Here is a 19,264-nt window from a genome sequence, read left to right on the forward strand (position 1 = left end):
TTGCAACTGCGACCTGGTCAAGATAAAGCATAGCAGTGTGAACAGACAACAACACAGAGTTACACATGGAGTAAACAATAAACAAGTCAATAACATGGTAGAAAAAAGAGAATCTATATACAATGTGTGCAAAAGGCATGAGGTAGGCAATAAATCAAATAATTACAATTTAGCAGATTAACACTGGAGTGATAAATCATCAGATGATCATGTGCAAGAAGAGATACTGGTGTGCAAAAGAGCAGAAAAGTAAATAAATAAAATCAGTATGGGGGGTGAGGTAGGTAAATTGGGTGGGCTATATACCGATGGACTATGTACAGCTGCAGCGATCGGTTAGCTGCTCGGATAGCAGATTTTTAAAGTTGTTGAGGGAGATAAAAGTCTCCAACTTCAGAGATTTTTGCAATTCGTTCCAGTCGCAGGCAGCAGAGAACTGGAAGGAAAGGCATCCAAATGAGGTTTTGGCTTTAGGGATGATCAGTGAGATACACCTGCTGGAGCGCGTGCTACGGGTGGGTGTAGCCATCGTGACCAGTGAACTGAGATAAGGCGGCACTTTACCTAGCATAGCCTTGTAGATGACCTGGAGCCAGTGGGTCTGACGACGAGCATGTAGCGAGGGCCAGCCGACTAGGGCATACAGGTCGCAGTGGTGGGTCGTATAAGGTGCTTTAGTAACAAAACGGATGGCACTGTGATAAACTGCATCCAGTTTGCTGAGTAGAGTATTGGAAGCTATTTTGTAGATGACATCGCCGAAGTCGAGGATCGGTAGGATAGTCAGTTTTACTATGGTAAGTTTGGCGGCGTGAGTGAAGGAGGCTTTGTTGCGGAATAGAAAGCCGACTCTAGATTTGATTTTGGATTGGAGATGTTTGATATGAGTCTGGAAGGAGAGTTTGCAGTCTAGCCAGACACCTAGGTACTTATAGATGTCCACATATTCTAGGTCGGAACCGTCCAGGGTGGTGATGCTAGTCGGGCGTGCGGGTGCAGGCAGCGAAAGGTTGAAAAGCATGCATTTGGTACGGTTGAAAAGCATGCATTTGGTGTAAACAATACTAGGGGACAAATATGATCAAATGTGTTAAGTGAGCAAACAACCTGTTGATCATGTGGCAGTGAGACCATAATTCTCAGTGGGGAAGAATAAAATGACTATAATCATGTGTCTTAACCCCAGTACCTGTCCCTTGTAGAATCCCTCGAAGCCGTCGTTAACGGCGAACATCTTGTGCCCCTCGGTGATGCCCACCCTGACGGCCGAGCGGACAGCTGCGTTCATGCCCGCAGCAGGGGCACCCACGTTCAGCACCGCCACGTTGAAGGAGCTCTGAGGATCAACAGCGCAGTCGTCACACACACACATTTAGAAATACACACACACACAAAAACACACACAAAAATACATACACATTTTAAACTAGCGGTCATTTCAATTTCTATTCAGTAAATTCAAAATGCTCATTGATACCCATATCACCAAACCCCTCTGTATACATACACCTGCTCATAGTGGTTGATACTGGGTAGAGATGCTCTACAAGCCTGGCAAAGCTGTTGTCTCCGTGGAGAATGGAGCAGCATGCAGAGACAATCTCTAGCAAGGCCTCATGCTACGGCTCCAAGATGCTGCATCTGTATAGGCTGTTGTTGTACTTCACATAGACCACTGGCTCTGAGCTCAATCACATGATCACAACGTGCTCATGGACAGATAGACCCCACGTATATGAGTGCCCTCATAGGCGTGGTAATCTCAAAGTAATCTCTTACTTTGAGCAGATCACAAGCATGTGTCTGATTGATACTTCTCTGCAGCAGAACTAGCTAGTAGGCTACTATGGCAACAGCAAGCATACTGAACGTGCAGGAACAGGGCACTTCTTAGAACACAGATATACTGTTCTTCTACTAAGCAGAGCCATGAAGAAATAAGCAATGAGGCTACAGCAACAGACATCTGTCATTTTGTGACACTATTTATGTTCAAAATGGTCTAATCCTACATTTACTACGTCAGAAGCTGTCTAGTTCAATCATGGCCCTATGGAGGTATTATTCTATTCAAATAAAGATGTCGTTAGAAAAAATTAAACCTAAAAGCTACTTGTTTTTCTATTCTACAGGGCCATTGATGCAGCAAATTAGTATTTCAAACGAAGCCTGGTCCCAGATCCGTTTGTGCTCTTGCCAACTCCATTGCTGTCATTGTCAAGCCAAACACACAAAGTTGGCATGATAGCACAAACGGTGTACATATAGGAGAACTTAGCACTGATCTAGAGCTGGTATATTATAGTAGGTTACAGTACAGTACGTACATTATATGGGAGCTCATCCTCTTCCTATCCCCTCAAGACAGAAAACAATTTAACAAACACACTCTGTTAGTGTCACAAAAAGACCTCAGTATGAGCCACAATGCACCTCAACAGGAAGTACCTGATCCTAACAGACAAATCTGAGAAACGCTGGAAAGACACAAATGTTAGGGAAAACACATGTGAATGTCACAGTAACTTTGTCAATGTACAATATAAATGTTTGCCTTGGGTTATCTGAGGATTAGAGGTTGACCGATTAATCGGAATGGCCGATTAATTAGGGCCGATTTCAAGTTTTCATAACAATCGGAAATCGGTAAAAAAAAAAAATGTACACCTTTATTTAACTAGGCAAGTCAGTTAAGAACACATTCTTATTTTCAATGACGGCCTAGGAACGGTGGGTTAACTGCCTTGTTCAGGGGCAGAACGACAGATTTTTACCTTGTCAGCTCAGGGATTCAATCTTGCAAACTTAAGGTTAACTAGTCCAACGCTCTAACCACCTGCCCCACGAGGAGCCCGCCTGTTACGCGAATGTAGTAAGAAGCCAAGGTAAGTTGCTAGCTAGCATTAAACTTATCTTATAAAAAACAATCAATCAATCATAATCACTAGTTATAACTACACATGGTTGATGATATTACTAGTTTATCTAGTGTGTCCTGCGTTGCATATAATCGATGCAGTGCGCATTCGCAAAAAAGGACTATCGTTGCTCCAACGTGTACCTAACCATAAACATCAATGCCTTTCTTAAAATCAATACACAGAAGTATATATTTTTAAACCTGCATATTTAGCTAACAGAAATCCAGGTTAGCAGGCAATATTAACCAGGTGAAATTGTGTCACTTCTCTTGCGTTCATTGCACGCAGAGTCAGGGTATATGCAACAGTTTGGGCCGCCTGGCTCATTGCGAACTAATTTGCCAGAATTTTACGTAATTATGACATAACATTGAAGGCTGTGCAATGTAACAGGAATATTCAGACTTATGGATGCCACCCGTTATATAAAATACGGAACGGTTCGTATTTCACTGAAAGAATAAATGTTTTGTTTTTGAGATGATCGTTTCCGGATTCGACCATATTAATGACCTAAGGCTCGTATTTCTGTGTGTTATTATGTTATAATTAAGCCTATGATTTGATAGAGCAGTCTGACTGAGCGATGGTAGGCACCAGAAGGCTCGTAAGCATTCATTCAAACAGCACTTTCGTGCGTTTTTGCCAGCAGCTCTTTGCAATGCTTCAAGCATTGCGCTGTTTATGACTTCAAGCCTATCAACTCCCGAGATTAGGCTGGTGTAACCGATGTGAAATGGCTAGCTAGTTAGCGGGGTGCGCGCTAATAGTGTTTCAAACGTCACTCGCTCTGAGACTTGGAGTAATTGTTCCCCTTGCTCTGCATGGGTAACGCTGCTTCGAGGGTGGCTGTTGTCGATGTGTTCCTGGTTCGAGCCCAGGTAGCGGCGAGGAGAGGGATGGAAGCTATACTGTTACACTGGCAATACTAAAGTGCCTATAAGAACATCCAATAGTCAAAGGTATATGAAATACAAATCGTATAGAGAGAAATAGTCCTATAATTCCTATAATAACTACAACCTAAAACTTCTTACCTGGGAATATTGAAGACTCATGTTAAAAGGAACCACCAGCTTTCATATGTTCTCATGTTCTGAGCAAGGAACTTAAACATTAGCTTTCTTACATGGCACATATTGCACTTTTACTTTCTTCTCCAACACTTTGTTTTTGCATTATTTAAACCAAATTGAACAGGCTAAATGTATTTTATTGATTTATTATATTAAGTTAAAATAAGTGTTCATTCAGTATTGTTGTAGTTGTCATTACTACAAATAAACAAAAAAAATTGGCCGATGAATTGGTATCGGCTTTTTTTGGTCCTCCAATAATCGGTATCGATATCGGCGTTGAAAAATCATAATCGGTCGACCTCTACTGAGGATACTTACATTTGGGAGTTCAGAGTCTGCTTTCCGGTAAGACAGGAGTTTGTAGGTGTTCAGGTTGTTTTCGAAACTCCTGCAAAATATGAATGAAACATACTGTTATTCATCCATCTACCTTGTGTCCAGAAACCTCCATTACTAAGTTGCATAAACTCTTAAAGGCAAGAGGAAAATGAATCTGAATCCTGTAAAGCTGTAATGGTCCTGCTAGACTAGACTGCTGGCCAAATAAAGATATGCATCTTAGAAATACAGAGATATCACTTTATTTTATCAAAGAATGTAGAATTGGTACAAGAGTCAGATAATATACCTGCCACGCAGTCTCACAGCTTCCTCAAAATTCTTCTCGTCCATAGCTTTCTGGACGTCTTGTGTCTATTGAGAAAATAAATACGAGTGGTTAATGTGTCTGGAATCAACAGCCTATCAATTGTCTTTATTCATAATAGATCTGTAATGTATACAGTAGGTAGAAGTACTTGATGCATCCTGTAAATGGTGTAGAACCTGAAAACATCACAAAGGGGTAGGCTATCACTTCATACGTGTTCATTACTGTTGAGTAAAGGAATCTCACACACACTATCTTGGCTGGCGGCCATCCCCATCTGTACACTGTACAGAATACTAATCCACGGTCCCAGCAGGGCTGTTTAGCATGTGAACACACAGTGTAAGTGTACCATCTGAACACACTCCATGAGGGGCAGACGGACAGCCTGGTTCCCACACAGAGACACTACGCAGGCCGGGGTGCTGGCTGACGCCTCCAACAGGGCCAGGACCGCCTCCACTCCCATACGACTGGCCTGGACAGACAGGGTGGAGGGCAAAGGTCAAATCATATTTATACTGGGGTCAACTTAGAATTAATGGTGATCTGGGACATTGGGAAAATAACTTCCAAGTTCAAGTTAGAAATTGCATAACAGTATGAAATGACATGCTCTTTAAATGATGATTACCATTCTGAAACTGCCTCATGGTTACTAACCAAAACAAACAAACCAGGGATATTATTCAGCTATTAGACAGACGGCAGCACAAAGGGCTGTGACTCTAACTGAAAAGTAGTGCACTATATAGGGAATAGGGTGCCATTTAGGAAGCAACCCAGTCTATAAGTGCCTTTTCATTGTATGTGAGTATGTGGGTAACACTCACCAGGATCCGGTCGAAGGCAGAGGGGGTTCCTCCTCTCTGGACGTGACCCAGGATGGTGACTCGGGTGTCAAAGCCCAGACAGCTAACAACCAACTATAGTAGGAGAGGAAAGCCAGGTATTGAGCAATGTACGTTTCCTCAAATTAGCAGAGTAATTCAATAACACTTACGTCCCAAATGGCACCCTATTCCCTATATATAGTGCACTACTACAAAAGTAATGCATTATATAGATCAGTGTTTCTTAATTCTGGTCCTAGGGACCCAAAGGAGTGCACATCTGATTCCACTAATCAAAGATTTGATGATGAGCTAAATCAGCTGTGTAGTGCTAAGGCAAAAACCAAAATGTGCACCCTTTTGTGTCCCCAGGACCAGGATATAGAGAATAGGGTGCCATTTGGAATGCAAAAATTGTCTATTTGTATTGTATGGTAGAAAGAGAATGACAATGGCATGCTATACCTTAGAAAGAAAGACAGTAAGTGAAAGCACAAGCACTGTACACCCATGCAAAACAGTTCCTGTCATGTACGTAGTAAGTGAGTCTCCAACACTTACACCTGTGTGTTCCAAATGGCACCCTATTCCCTATATAGTGCACTACTTTTAACCAGAGCTGGTCAAAACTAGTACAGTATATTATAGAGAATAGGGTGCCATTTTGGACTCAGCCCTTGTTCTTTTGTTCTGCCAAGTAAACTGTACTGTATAAGACTCTTACCAGAACTGTGATCCTATTAGTTATATATGTATTTCTATGCTTACCAGGTTAGGTATGCTGATGAAGAACAAGGTTGCAAGGCACAAACAGGAAGAAGTATAATTCACAGAAGTTCACATTACTAAGAAAGATCCAATAAAATACTTAGATGAAGAGTTAAAACATGGACAGCATGTTGTTAATGGGACAGAGAGATGGAGAGATGACGATGTGCAGCCAGAAGTAACCACGGCACACAGAAGTACTGTACCAGACCAGGGTTCAAATACAGTATGAAATCATTTCAAATACTTAATGTGGGCTTGATTAAGCTTGTCTGGCGCAATTAAACCAATAGAAAAGTCGCAAAAAGATTTCAAATAGGATTTGAACCCAGGTCTGCAGAGGAGTACTCCACCAGTACAGGACAGCTGAGTACTTACTTCCTTAATATGGTCTGTAGTGATAGGCTTGTTGTGAGAATCTATCGCCCCCTCTGCTACAATAATGATATTGAGCCGTTTCTTATCTGCACGATTCTATAAGAATACAAACAAAGCACAGATATACAGTACATGACAGAACATTTTTGCATTTGGCTTTTCAAAAGCTGGACCCGGTTTATGCTGAAACAGCTGCATGCCTACCAGAGAGAGAGAAAGAACAGATCTGCCTACTACCTCTGTCCCTTTCTCACTTAACAGAGTCCTTTCATCTGTAAAGCATGAAGCTATTCACACATCTGTAGGACCTGCTTTTGGTTCTCCCTTTGTTGCATATTCAGGTACTCACATCCTTGACATTATTAACAGTTATAGCCTTTCCTTGTCTGTCAATGGCTCCTTCAGCGACAATGATTATATTCAGCCTTGAACCCCTGGATCGGCTCTGGACATTAAGAAACACAATGAACATTGCTGCTTTTGCTATGGTTGAAGGAAATAAAATACACTACAACGTGTTATCACTAAGCAGTAAATCCTATTCAAAGTGAGGTATAGATTGAAATGTATTTGTTAGATCTGCAGATGTCAGATGTTACCTGTGTGTGTGTGTGTGTGTGTGTGTGTGTGTGTGTGTGTGTGTGTGTGTGTGTGTGTGTGTGTGTGTGTGTGTGTGTGTGTGTGTGTGTGTGTGTGTGTGTGTGTATGTTGTTACCTCAGACAGTTTCTGACACATCTGTTCCTCCCACCCGTCCTCAGGGGGCATCTCAGGGATCAGCACCCAGTCAGCCCCACAGGCCAGAGCACTTACTAAGGCCAGGTACCTACACACACGCACGCACGCACGCACGCACGCACGCACACACACACACACACACACACACACACACACACACACACACACACACACACACACACACACACTGTACATTTAGTATACAATAAAATATCAAATATAAATACATGCAATACAAACCCATTTGTGTATGTACAAACATTTTCAAAGCAGGACTGCTGAGAGTCCATTGCTAAATTGTAGCAAGTACAAGAATAAAGCAGGAAATGAAAGCAGAAATGAAATGCCATTCCATACCCACAATGTCTTCCCATGACCTCCAGCACAAACGTCCTCTGGTGGCTGAGGGAAAGGAGAGAAGTCTGTGTAAATGTTGATTGTGTACAAACAACATCACTGAGCTAAATATGCCACTGTATCTGTCAGTACCTCTATCTGTGTAAATGTTGGCTCATCTAAAAGTTAAGAAATGTACCATTCAACAACAATCATCTATGTCAGTACCTCTGGGCTGTAGTCATGATTGCGTCCACCACCTCTATGATTCTGTGCAGGGCAGAGTCTGTCCCGATTGTCATGTCAGTGCCACAGAAGTCATTGTCGATGGAACCCACCATTCCCACGATGTGCAGCTCTGAGTTGTTCTGGGCAGCCTCCTCATCAATCAGACCTTTATACACAATGCAACGTAATATGAACCTACTGGCTTCACTACTGAGTAATGTACACTCATAGATGGAATGGCTGTATACAGGCTTTGGTAATACATAGTAATACATGTTTTACTACAATATGTCAGGCATATAAATACATTTTTTTGCGTAGAAATTAGTGATGGAGTAGATTACTGTGAACATTTGGTCCACTCCATTGACTACAACATTGAGATACCCTGCTGGACCAGTTCCTCCAGTAGTCCGCTCCACTCCTCTCTGAAGAGGTTGGCCCCAGTGAGGCTGCCGTCCCCTCCAATCACACACAGGTTGGTGATGTCACGCTGCACCAGGTGGTGGGCAGCCTTTAGACGCCCCTCGTGGCTGCGGAACTCCTTGCAGCGGGCACTGCCAATGACTGTGCCACCCTGACAGGAAAATACAACAGCCAAGAATTCAGATGAATGGATGAATGACAGTTGAAAAGATGGATTGATGGATGGATGACAACTGAATTGATGGATGGATAGGTTGAGGTTGGTGGATAGATGAATGAAGATTGGATGAATGGGTGAAGGATAGATGGAGGGATGGATGGATGGATGATTGAATTAATTAATGTTGGAAGGATAGACGGATAAATGTGGATGGATGGGTGGATGAAGGTAGGATGAATGGAACAAAACAGCTCTAGACCAAACCAATGGATGATATTATCTGACACAATTGAGCACATTGATAGGTGTCATTAATTCAACATCGCACATATTTCTTTAGTGTTGTGTGTTTTGTTGTCATTAACTATCAGGTTCATGCAGAATCCACAATGACAGCGCACCTTCCACTCTGTTTAGCATCAGCCAGAAATGCAGCTGCGCTCATCTGTCATATGCATTTGTAAATTCTGTTACCACAAATATATTCAAACCATTAACCATCATATACTGTATAATATACTGTAGCCTCTGGCCAAAATATTCATTAACCACTACATATACTATATATATAGCCTGTGACTGTGATGATAATGTTAAACAAATCCATAGTATTTTGCCTAAAGGCATTCATTGCACTACTTACCACTTGCAGCATGCTTGAGACACTTTCCCATGATGCCTCTTCAATGTTATCCCCACCATCTACCATACCCTGGTAACCCTGCATAGAGAAAATAAATATGAACATTATCTCACAGCATAGGCCTATATTTCCTAATATTAATATGAACATATTCATGAATTCCAATGTTGTTACATAGTAACAGTCGTTGACTCTGCAACGCATCTTTGATAACATCAGGGATATTGACTTACATTCATTTTGAGAGGACAATGCTAAATCATGCTAACTGCTACCTGTAGCAAAAGTAAACAACATATTATCATGGATGCTGTCTCTGCTGGCATACATAGACAACTCGAGGTAAGATCAATTTGGCCCAAACATGAAAATTAGACGAACCATTCCTTTAACACTAGCACAAATGATGCCCACTTATTAAAGGTACACTGATATATCTCACAGCATACTGTTGTTTATTCAAGACTCATGGCAATGGCACTACAGGGACGTTTGAAGCTTCCTGTAATCTAATTATTTAGACATTGACACCAGAGCTCATATCCTCCCTCCTCCATTGAGTCAGACAGAGCAGATAACAACATGTTACAGTTAGTCTCTTGCAGAGCGTATGTCCCAAATTCCAACCTATTCCGTATAGTGCACTACTTTTGACCAGCGCCCATACTGTCACGACTTCCACCGAAGGTGGCTCCTCTCCCTGTTCGGCAGTCACCGGCCTACTAGCAGCCACCGATCCATTTTTCCTTTTCGTTTGTGTCTGTCTGTATTGTTTACACCTGTGTCTTATTAGTTGATTTTGGTGGGTATATTTACCTCCGCTGCCTGCTAGTCTTTGTGGGGGATTGTTTTCTGTGGTTACGTTATCAGGGGTGCGTGTCTGCACCCCGGGGTTTTCTTTTTCTCACAGCAGTTGTGCCGTTTGGTATGAGTTTAGGAGTAGAGATTTCTCCCCCGTGTGTAGCGTTTATTTCGCTGTGTGTGTGGCGACCTCGTTTGGGCGAGTTTCAGTCCCATGTTGTAGTTGAGTTGGGACTGCCTAATAAACTATTTTGCCACTGGGACTTCCTTGCTCTCCTGCTCCTGATTCCTGCACCTCCCTCCATTAAGAGGCACGTAACACATACCCCATTGCCTATATAGTGCACTACTTTTGGTGTGCATAGGGCTCTGGTAAAAAGCTGTGCACTATAGAGGGACTAGTGTGCCATTTGAGACACAGACAGTGAGTGTGCTGTGAGCCTGCTCAACGGAATAACTTTCATCAGTCATCAAACACTGGAGTCTCTAACAATAGACGACACTTAAGCAAAGACTCCAGCCACCCGAGTCATAGTGTTCTCTCTACTAGTACACAGCAAGCGCTACCAATGCAAGTATGGAACCAACAGGACCCTGAACAGCTTCGACCCCCAAGCCATAAGACTGCTAAATAAATAGTTAAAATAGTTTACTAATTAGCTACCTGCATTGACCCTTTTTGCACTAACTATTTTGTCTCATCACACACGCTGCTGTTACTGTTTATTGTCTATCCTGTAGCCTAGTCACTCTATCCCTACCTATATGTACATATCTACCTCAAATACCCCTGCACATCGACTTGGTACTGGTACCCCGTGTATATACAGTAGCAAAGTTATCATTACTCGTGTATTTATTCCTTGTGTTATTATTTTTCTATTATTTCTCTGCATTGTTGGGAAGGGCCCGTAAGTAAGCATTTCACTGTTAGTCCACACCTGTTGTTTATGAAGCATGTGACAAATACAATTTCATTTGATTTGATATTCTCATACAGTATTCCATCATGACCTCATGACCTCTGACCAGACCTCTGACCAGGCGTTAAGTCATCCTTATAAAAGCATTAAGTGAAAACTGTAGAGACAGAATCACACCTAATTTAATTCTTAAGCCCTGGAATTATTTTATTTGACCCCGTTGTTGGAAGTGCCTGTAAGCAAGCATTTCACTCTAGTCTACACCTGTTTACGAAGCATGTGACAAATACAATTAGATTTTATTTGACCCCAGTGGACAGGAACATTATTAGATAACCTCCAGAGTCAGAAGTATGATTTCCTCAGCATATTAATTAGCTGCTTATGTATGGGAAACTGTTCCCGCTACCAACACCATGACTTCAAAAGTTTCCAATTCAAATACTCTACTTCTCATTTCCATGACCCTTAAATGAAATAAAAGTAATCTCGTTGAACATTTATACCAAAGAATCGCTCCTCCTCTGTTTTATTTAAACATTACACATTTTGCATAGAGATCCTGTTAATCACCAATTTAATTTAGTGTTCTATTTCATTCTGTAACATTTTGTTTATCCAAACCACTACTGCTCAAAGAAAAAGCTTTGCCCTATGAGCACAGAACTTGTCGGTGTTGATTTGTCTCAGTGTCAGTGGTAGAACAGTACAAGTACAAGTGTCTATCATGATCTCACCTCATGGACGAAATAGACTTTAGCTCCCACATAAATACCCATGCGGACCACAGCCCGTACAGCAGCATTCATACCTGCACAACAACAACACAGAGAGGCAAAGAGAGACAGAGAGAGACAGAGAGAATGAAAAATACATTAATTATATGACAATGCATGTTATATTTGGTAGGTTACAGGCTGAAAATACTAATCAGGGAGATGGGATGAATCATGTAAATCAAGTTAACATGGTGTGCTCCGTCCAACAGAGAAAGATACTTGCATAGGCATTGACCTTGATTCAGTATCTAATACATTTTCCATTGACAGTGTGGAAATTGGTCATAATGATTACAAAGACTTGCATCTTAGTTGCACCAAAACGACGTTAATATTGTAATACAAGTGTGGGAATAATTTTGAATGCAGTATCTTTGGTCACCTTATTACGGACAAGACAATACACTCTAATCTAGTACCTACAGTAAAAGGGTTATCTGGCTGTCCCCATAGGAGAACCCTTTAAGGAACCATTTTGGTTCCAGGTAAGAACCCTTTTTGGTTCCTTTTTGGTTCCCCTTCCACAGAGGGCTCTACATGGAACCCAAAAGGGTTCTACCTGGAACCAAAAAGGGTTATCCTATGGGAACAGCCAAAGAACCCTTTTAGAAGCCTTTTTTTTCTAAGAGTGTAGCACTTACTGCTTACAGCTACATTCTCATTAGTCTGTACACGCAGCCAAGAACAGTAGGGCAGCCCTGTGGTGCCAACACTGCTCTATGCTGATGTCCTTCCACTTCTCCCACACCACACAACAAGGCTGCTATTCACTGGCTTCCCAGAGCACTCTGAGTGTGGGCGGGAGCAGGCGCTGCCTTGGATGTCATTATTGTTAGTGTCAGCCTCCAAGAGCTTCTTAGGCCCACAACAATGGACTCACGTGTGTCTGAAATGGGACCCTATTCCCTATAGTGCACTAGTTTTTACCCCTATTCCTTATATAGTGCACTTACTTTGACCAGGGCCCACATAGGGTACACTATATAGGATATAGAGTTTCATTTCAGAATCAGCATGCCTTCACAGTAAACAGACTGTAGAGAGACCAGAGTGCATGGTTGGTCTGGCACAGATATTAAGGGTCTGTTGTCTGGGTCGATGCTAACGAGCACTGATTCTGGTACTGTGGGTTGGCTGGTGCCAGTCATTGTTGCTAGGAGACCAGTAACAATATAAGATGAAGGAGACCTGTGTGTACACAGAAAATGGTACATATATTATCCAATGTAGAATAACACTTAATCCCACTGGAAGATTTCCTGAAGCATGGCCAATGGTTCTGTAAGTCATTTTAGGAATCACCCTATATACAGAACCAACTGATCTTTTCTGGCAGGTAAGACTTGTAAGTGGTTTTTACTTACATCATGTGAGAAAATATGCATATTGAATGTTCTAGTCTTCAGGGTAGGCTACAGGATGCTTTCTAGCTCCGACCGCAACTGGATTCTGGCGGGACTTTTGTCCGAATCGCACTATATTCCTGCTGTGTAGACAATGGTAGATTTCATGGTAGGTAGTCTCGTACAAAGTGCTTGGTCTGATGGTAGCCCACTGTTGACACATCAGGAATGTAGTGTGATTGTGACAAAAGTTTGATTCAGCTGTTTATTTGATAGCGAGGGACAAATGTATCTTTACGGCGGCCAAGTAGTGTTCGTAGAGATTATCGACTAGGTATGTTTAGGTATGTTTGATTTCTCTACAGCAGGCAGTGGCGTGTTTTCATGAATACCAAGGGAAGCCAAACTTCCCCCAAAACTGTACAAAGAAAAAAATTAAAACACATAACATAATGTATCTTTCATCTCTCTGTGTTTCATAATTTTCTCACAGGAGAAAGCATCCGAGCGATCAAAACAGTGCTCCTCTGTCTCTCTACATGACAACCATCTACAGGTGAAGTCGGAAGTTTACATACACTTAGGTTGGAGTCATCAAAACAAATTTTTCAACCACTCCACAAATGTCTTGTTAACAAAATATAGTTTTGGCAAGTCAGTTAGGACATCTACTTTGTGCATGACACAAGTCATTTTTTCAACAATTGTTTAGAGACAGATTATTTCATTTATAATTCACTGTATCACAATCCAGTGGGTCAGAAGTTTACATACACTAAATTGACTGTGCATTTAAACAGCTTGGAAAATTCCAGAAAATGATGTCATGGCTTTAGAAGCTTCTGATAGGCCAATTGACATCATTTGAGTCAATTAGAGGTGTACCTGTGGATGTATTTCAAGGCCTACCTTCAAACTCAGTGCCTCTTTGCTTGACATCATGGGAAAATCAAAAGAAATCAGCCAAGACATCAGAAAAAATAATTGTAGACCTCCACAAGTCTGGTTCATCCTTGGGAGCAATTTCCAAACGCCTGAAGGTACCACGTTCATCTGTACAAACAATAGTACTAAAGTATAAACACCATGGGACCACGCAGCCGTCATACCGCTCAGGAAGGATACGCGTTCTGTATCCTAGAGATGAACGTACTTTGGTGCAAAAGTGCAAATCAATCCCAGAACAACAGCAAAGGACCTTGTGAAGATGCTGGAGGAAACAGATACAAAAGTATCTATAGCCACAGTAAAACGAGTTCTATATCGACATAACCTAAAAGGCCGCTCAGCAAGGAAGAAGCCACTGCTCCAAAACTGCCATGAAAAAGCCAGACTACGGTTTGCAACTGCACATGGGGACAAAGATCATACCTTTTAGAGAAAAGTCCTCTGGTCTGATGAAACAAAAATAGAACTGTTTGGCCATAATGCTTGCAAGCCGAAGAAGACCATCCCAACCGTGAAGCACGGGGGTGGCAGCATCATGTTGTGGGGGTGCTTTGCTGCAGGAGGGACTGGTGCACAAAATAGATGGCATCATGAGTGAGCAAAATTATGTGGATATATTGAAGGAACATCTCAAGACATCAGTCAGGAAGTTAAAGCTTGGTCGCAAATGGGTCTTCCAAATGGACAATGACCCCAAGCATACTTCCAAGGTTGTGGCAAAATGGCTTAAGGACAACAAAGTCAAGGTATTGGAGTGGTCATCACAAAGCCCTGACCTCAATCTTATAGAAGATTTGTGGACAGAACTGAAAAAGCATGTGCGAACAAGGAGGCCTACAAACCTGACTCAGTTACACCAGCTCTGTCAGGAGGAATGGGCCAAAATTCACCCAACTTATTGTGGGAAGCTTGTGGAAGGCTACCTGAAACATTTGACCCAAGTTAAACAATTTAAAAGGCAATGCTACCAAATACTAATTGTATGTAAACTTCTGACCCACTGAGAATGTGATGAAATAAATAAAAGCTGAAATAATTATTCTGACATTTCACATTCTTAAAATAAAGTGGTGATCCTAACTGACCTAAAACAGGGAATTTTTACTGGGATTAAATGTCAGGAATTGTGAAAAACTGAGTTTAAATGCATTTTCTAAGCTGTATGTAAACTTCTGACTTCAACTGTATCTGATGTTGTCTGGTACAAACAAGTATAACATTGTTGCCACCCGTAGCATTGAAGGCAATGTAGGGGTGCGCCTAGAGCTCTTGTGGTGACCGTATCACCGCTACAACGGCGGTCATGAGTCATGAAGGCAGTCAAAGTCACGGTAATTAGGCTTCTCCAAGCTCTGATGCTGCATCCTCCATTTGCTATTTGGAAGCATCCTCCTGTTTCAATACAGGTGAATGATAATGGTCCATTCTAAATCAAAACAAATTTCACACATATATTATTTAATATACGTAAGGACAAGATTAAATCAAGAATATTCTGATGGGTGAGTATATTATTTTTGTTTTTTTTTTCCGAATCATAGTCGAACACCTCATGTAGCCTAGCCCATAGGCCTATATGTTTTATTAAGGTTTGTATCACAACTAAAGTGGCCAAATAACTTCTTAAAATTAAGCACATTAATCTGCTTTACAAGGGGTGTAGAGCCTAATTGTTATACATAAGCAGCGTGTGAGTTTCAAGTTTGGGGAGAGATAATTTTCACCATAAAAATGCACCTTTATAATAAAAGCATTACATTCATAATTGCATTTGCGGTCACTTTTGATATTGGTGTTTTCCGCTAATGGAACATTTGTGCTTATAGCCTACTACCATGTGCGCATTGCTGCGCTTATAATGTGAAGAAATAGCCTAATAGTTTATCAACATTTTAAGCTAAACTTTCTGATCTGTTGCATCAGCCACATTGTGTAAAACAAAATGTTGATGCTAGTGGTTGTATTAATTTGGGATCTATCGCATCCCACAACTGTCCCAGACTATGGTTGGAATATTTTTTTCTCGCACAGAATAGAATAGGTCGACCTTTCTACTATGGGGATGGTAGATTGACATAGGCTAGCGCTTTTGCTGTTTGTTAGGCCTACTCATCTTGTTGGCTGACAAAAGTAAATGTGGACAGTTCTTCCAATATCTTCAATGTTCACCTCGGAATTGGATAAGGACGTGCGCAGTTGTGTCCCTGATGTGTCTGTCTTCACTTGTAGCCTGTGAGAAAGACCCGATCACGTGATTGAGTGTGCAGCACTCACTGGCCGCAAAAGGCATGGATTCTTTTAGGGTGCATTACGGCCACACAAAGGGGATGCCACCATGAAATTCTAGACATGATCAAGTGCTTGTCAAATTGTGAATGAGTGATTGATGTAGTGTGTACAGCCTAGGCAAAAAACCAAGCAGAGATCATGCCTTTCAAACAACTTTTTTCAAATCATCATTAGAGTCGCATCATGCAGCCTTACAATCTGTTAAAAATCAAAACATATAGCTCAACTTTTGTAGAACAACTAAAGTTACATGAATAACTCTAAATTAAGCATATAATAATACCTATTTCTTTGTTAACCGCTCAACACAGAATAGCTGCATGTGCGCACTCCCTCAAATCATTTGGAGAAAATATTATTTCTGTCACACCCTGATTTGTTTCACCTGTCTTTGTGATTGTCTCCACCCCCCTCCAGGTGTCGTCCATCTTCCCCATTATACCCTGTGTATTTATACCTCTGTTCTCTGTTTGTCTGTTGCCAGTTCGTCTTGTTTGTTCAAGCCTACCAATGTTTTGTCTCAGCTCCTGTTTTTCCCTAGTCTCTCTTTTTCTTGTCCTCCTGGTTTTTGACCCTTGCCTGTCCAAGTACCCACCCCCCTGACCACTCTGCCTATCCCTGAGCCTGCCTGCCGTCCTGTGTCTTTGCTCCACCTCTGGATTACTGAGCTCTGCCTATCCCTGAGCCTGCCTGCCGTCTTGTACCTTTGCTCCTACTCCGGATTATCGCCCCCTGCCTGCCTTGACCTGTCGTTTGCCTGCCCCTGTGGTTACAATAAACATTGTTACTTCACACAGTCTGCACTTTGGTCTTACCTTGATTCCTGATAGTTTCTATTTTATTCAGCTTTGTTCAATTGTATTCTTCATACTATAAAATAATGCCATGGAATTCTAAGCAAATATTGACTGCTAAATTCACTTTTGTAGCCCACAGCCATTTGGCTTAGCCAGATCAGGACCTAACATAAGGACAACTCAGAGTATGCTATTCTGTTCTTCTGAAATAGACAACATTTTCTTCATATCATGCTTCTTTAGACCTGTATAAATTAAATAATGTATTTATTGTGGAGGTGTTGTCACGTTCCTGACCTATTTATGTTAGTTTTGTGTGTTAGTTGGTCAGGACGTGAGGTTGGGTGGGCATTCTATGTTATCTGTTTCTATGTTGGTTTTGGTTTGCCTGGTATGGCTCTTGATTAGAGGCAGGTGGTTTGCGTTTGCCTCTAATTAAGAGTCATATTTAGGTAGGGCATTGTCACTGTTTGTTTGTGGGTGATTGTCTCCTGTGTCTGTATGTATGTTCGTACCACACTGGACTGTAGCGTTTGTTTGTTTCGTTTCGTTTCGTTTCGATGTCGTCTGTTTCCTGTACGTGAGTTTATGTTTAATTATGTAAGTTTATGTTCAGGTTTCGTCAACGTCGTTTTCTTATTTTGTAGTTTGGAAAGTGTTTTGTTTCGTTTCGTGTGCCATCGTAATTTATAATAAAGATGGCTTATTTCCCTGAGCCTGCGTTTTGGTCTGAAGATCCTTCTCTCCTCACCTCATCTGAGGATGAGGAGAGCGTCACCCGTTACAGGTGTAGGCTATATTACATGTATTTATTAGACTTTTTAAAATGTAGATGTTAAGAAGGTCAGCATCAGTGGCTTGTGAAAGCCAGGAGATGGTAAATGTGTTTATGTTAATTAACGGTTAATTACCGTGAGACCGACAGTTATTTTCGTGACCCCCGCAGCCCTAGGTGCGCCAGGAGGTTGCTATCCGGTTTTGCGATAAAACAAAGGTGTGGTTGAATTTATTCTGCCACTGTCTTATTGTCTCAGCCTTTAGGTCTATATATATATACTGGTCGCAAGGCATATGAACTAACAGGTTACAGAGCAAATGTCACGTTCTGACCATAGTTCTTTTGTATTTTCTTTGTTTTAGTGTGGTCAGGGCGTGAGTTGTGTGGGTAATCTATGTTTTCTATTTCTATGTTGGTTTTCTGTGTTTGGCCTGATATGGTTCTCAATCAGAGGCAGCTGTCTATCGTTGTCCCTGATTGGGAACCTTATTTAGGTACCCTGTTTTCTGTTGGGTTTTGTGGGTGGTTGTCTTCAGTCTTTGTGTGTCTGCACCAGATAGAACTGTTTCGGTTTTCACTTTTGTTGTTTTGTAATTTGTAGAGTTCAGTTTTTGATTATCATTAAATTAAGATGAACACTAACCAACCACGCTGCGCTTTGGTCCTCTCCTTCTTCCACCGACAAAAGCCGTTACAGCAAACAACACAATTATCACAACACATAGGTTATAATATCGCTTTTTGGGGGGGGGCTTGACTTCCCTAGTGATTTTACCCACGCACACAACTGACTGCAGGGTTCCCCAACTGGTAGTTTATTTGGCCCACCCAAGTTTCTTTTTTTGCATTTTAATTGTTGGACATAGAAGACAGTAACAACACCAGGAAATCGTCCCTAGTGATTTTAATTTTGGTAATCTGTTCCCATGTATTCCTACACATAATAGAGATATCGTATACAAATGTAAGCAAGGTTTGAAATTATGTTTTAGTTCAATATTATTTCTGTCTGGGCTTCTTGTGGTCAATTTGGAGTCAAAAAATTATTTCTAATTATGTTCCGGCCCACCGACCAGCCACTCAAAAAAAATGATTTGGACGCGGCTGAATCTAGTTGATGATCCCTGCTCTACAGCAACAGGATGCAGTGTATTTCTCAAAACAGACATATGCATACAACCTCTTCCTTCCAGCACTACTGACCCTTCAAGATAGGATCAAGCAAAGTAAAGAACAGCAGGCCAATGAAACACAGCGACACAACAGTGTGTTTGAAGGCTTTGAGCAAGGTGAAAATATTTGGGCCATGCAGGTAACAATCTTTAAAGCTGTGAAGAGATAACGTGTCATTACATGGTTACACGTGTAGGCTTTTTAGAACTAGTACTCTGATGAGAAAGGGAGTAGCCTACTACTCTACTCCCCACTATGTCACACTTTAAGGACAGA

General features: G+C 41.5%; 1 protein-coding gene across 10 annotated transcripts in view; it reads right to left on the minus strand.

The window, feature by feature from the left end:
* LOC129823976 (ATP-dependent 6-phosphofructokinase, platelet type-like) overlaps positions 1 to 19,264 on the minus strand; it is a 36,818-nt gene that overhangs the window by 14,036 nt on the left and 3,518 nt on the right. For 3 of the 10 annotated variants that reach the window (XM_055883173.1, XM_055883176.1, XM_055883172.1), the window contains exons 2-13: positions 11,619 to 11,692; positions 9,158 to 9,235; positions 8,316 to 8,505; positions 7,929 to 8,094; positions 7,722 to 7,766; positions 7,344 to 7,452; positions 6,629 to 6,724; positions 5,483 to 5,575; positions 5,002 to 5,127; positions 4,629 to 4,693; positions 4,319 to 4,388; positions 1,190 to 1,336 (exon numbers count right to left, since the gene is read on the minus strand). In XM_055883173.1, the coding sequence (XP_055739148.1) occupies positions 1,190 to 1,336; positions 4,319 to 4,388; positions 4,629 to 4,693; positions 5,002 to 5,127; positions 5,483 to 5,575; positions 6,629 to 6,724; positions 7,344 to 7,452; positions 7,722 to 7,766; positions 7,929 to 8,094; positions 8,316 to 8,505; positions 9,158 to 9,235; positions 11,619 to 11,692 (1,259 nt within the window). Of the gene's footprint in view, positions 1 to 1,189; positions 1,337 to 2,327; positions 2,352 to 4,318; positions 4,389 to 4,628; positions 4,694 to 5,001; positions 5,128 to 5,482; positions 5,576 to 6,628; positions 6,725 to 6,977; positions 7,074 to 7,343; positions 7,453 to 7,721; positions 7,767 to 7,928; positions 8,095 to 8,315; positions 8,506 to 9,157; positions 9,236 to 11,618; positions 11,693 to 19,264 lie in introns of all 10 variants that reach the window. The other 7 variants (XM_055883167.1, XM_055883166.1, XM_055883175.1 and 4 more) reach the window with 5 other exon arrangements.

The sequence above is a fragment of the Salvelinus fontinalis genome, chromosome 26 (assembly GCF_029448725.1).
Source record: "Salvelinus fontinalis isolate EN_2023a chromosome 26, ASM2944872v1, whole genome shotgun sequence".
NCBI lineage: Eukaryota > Metazoa > Chordata > Actinopteri > Salmoniformes > Salmonidae > Salvelinus > Salvelinus fontinalis.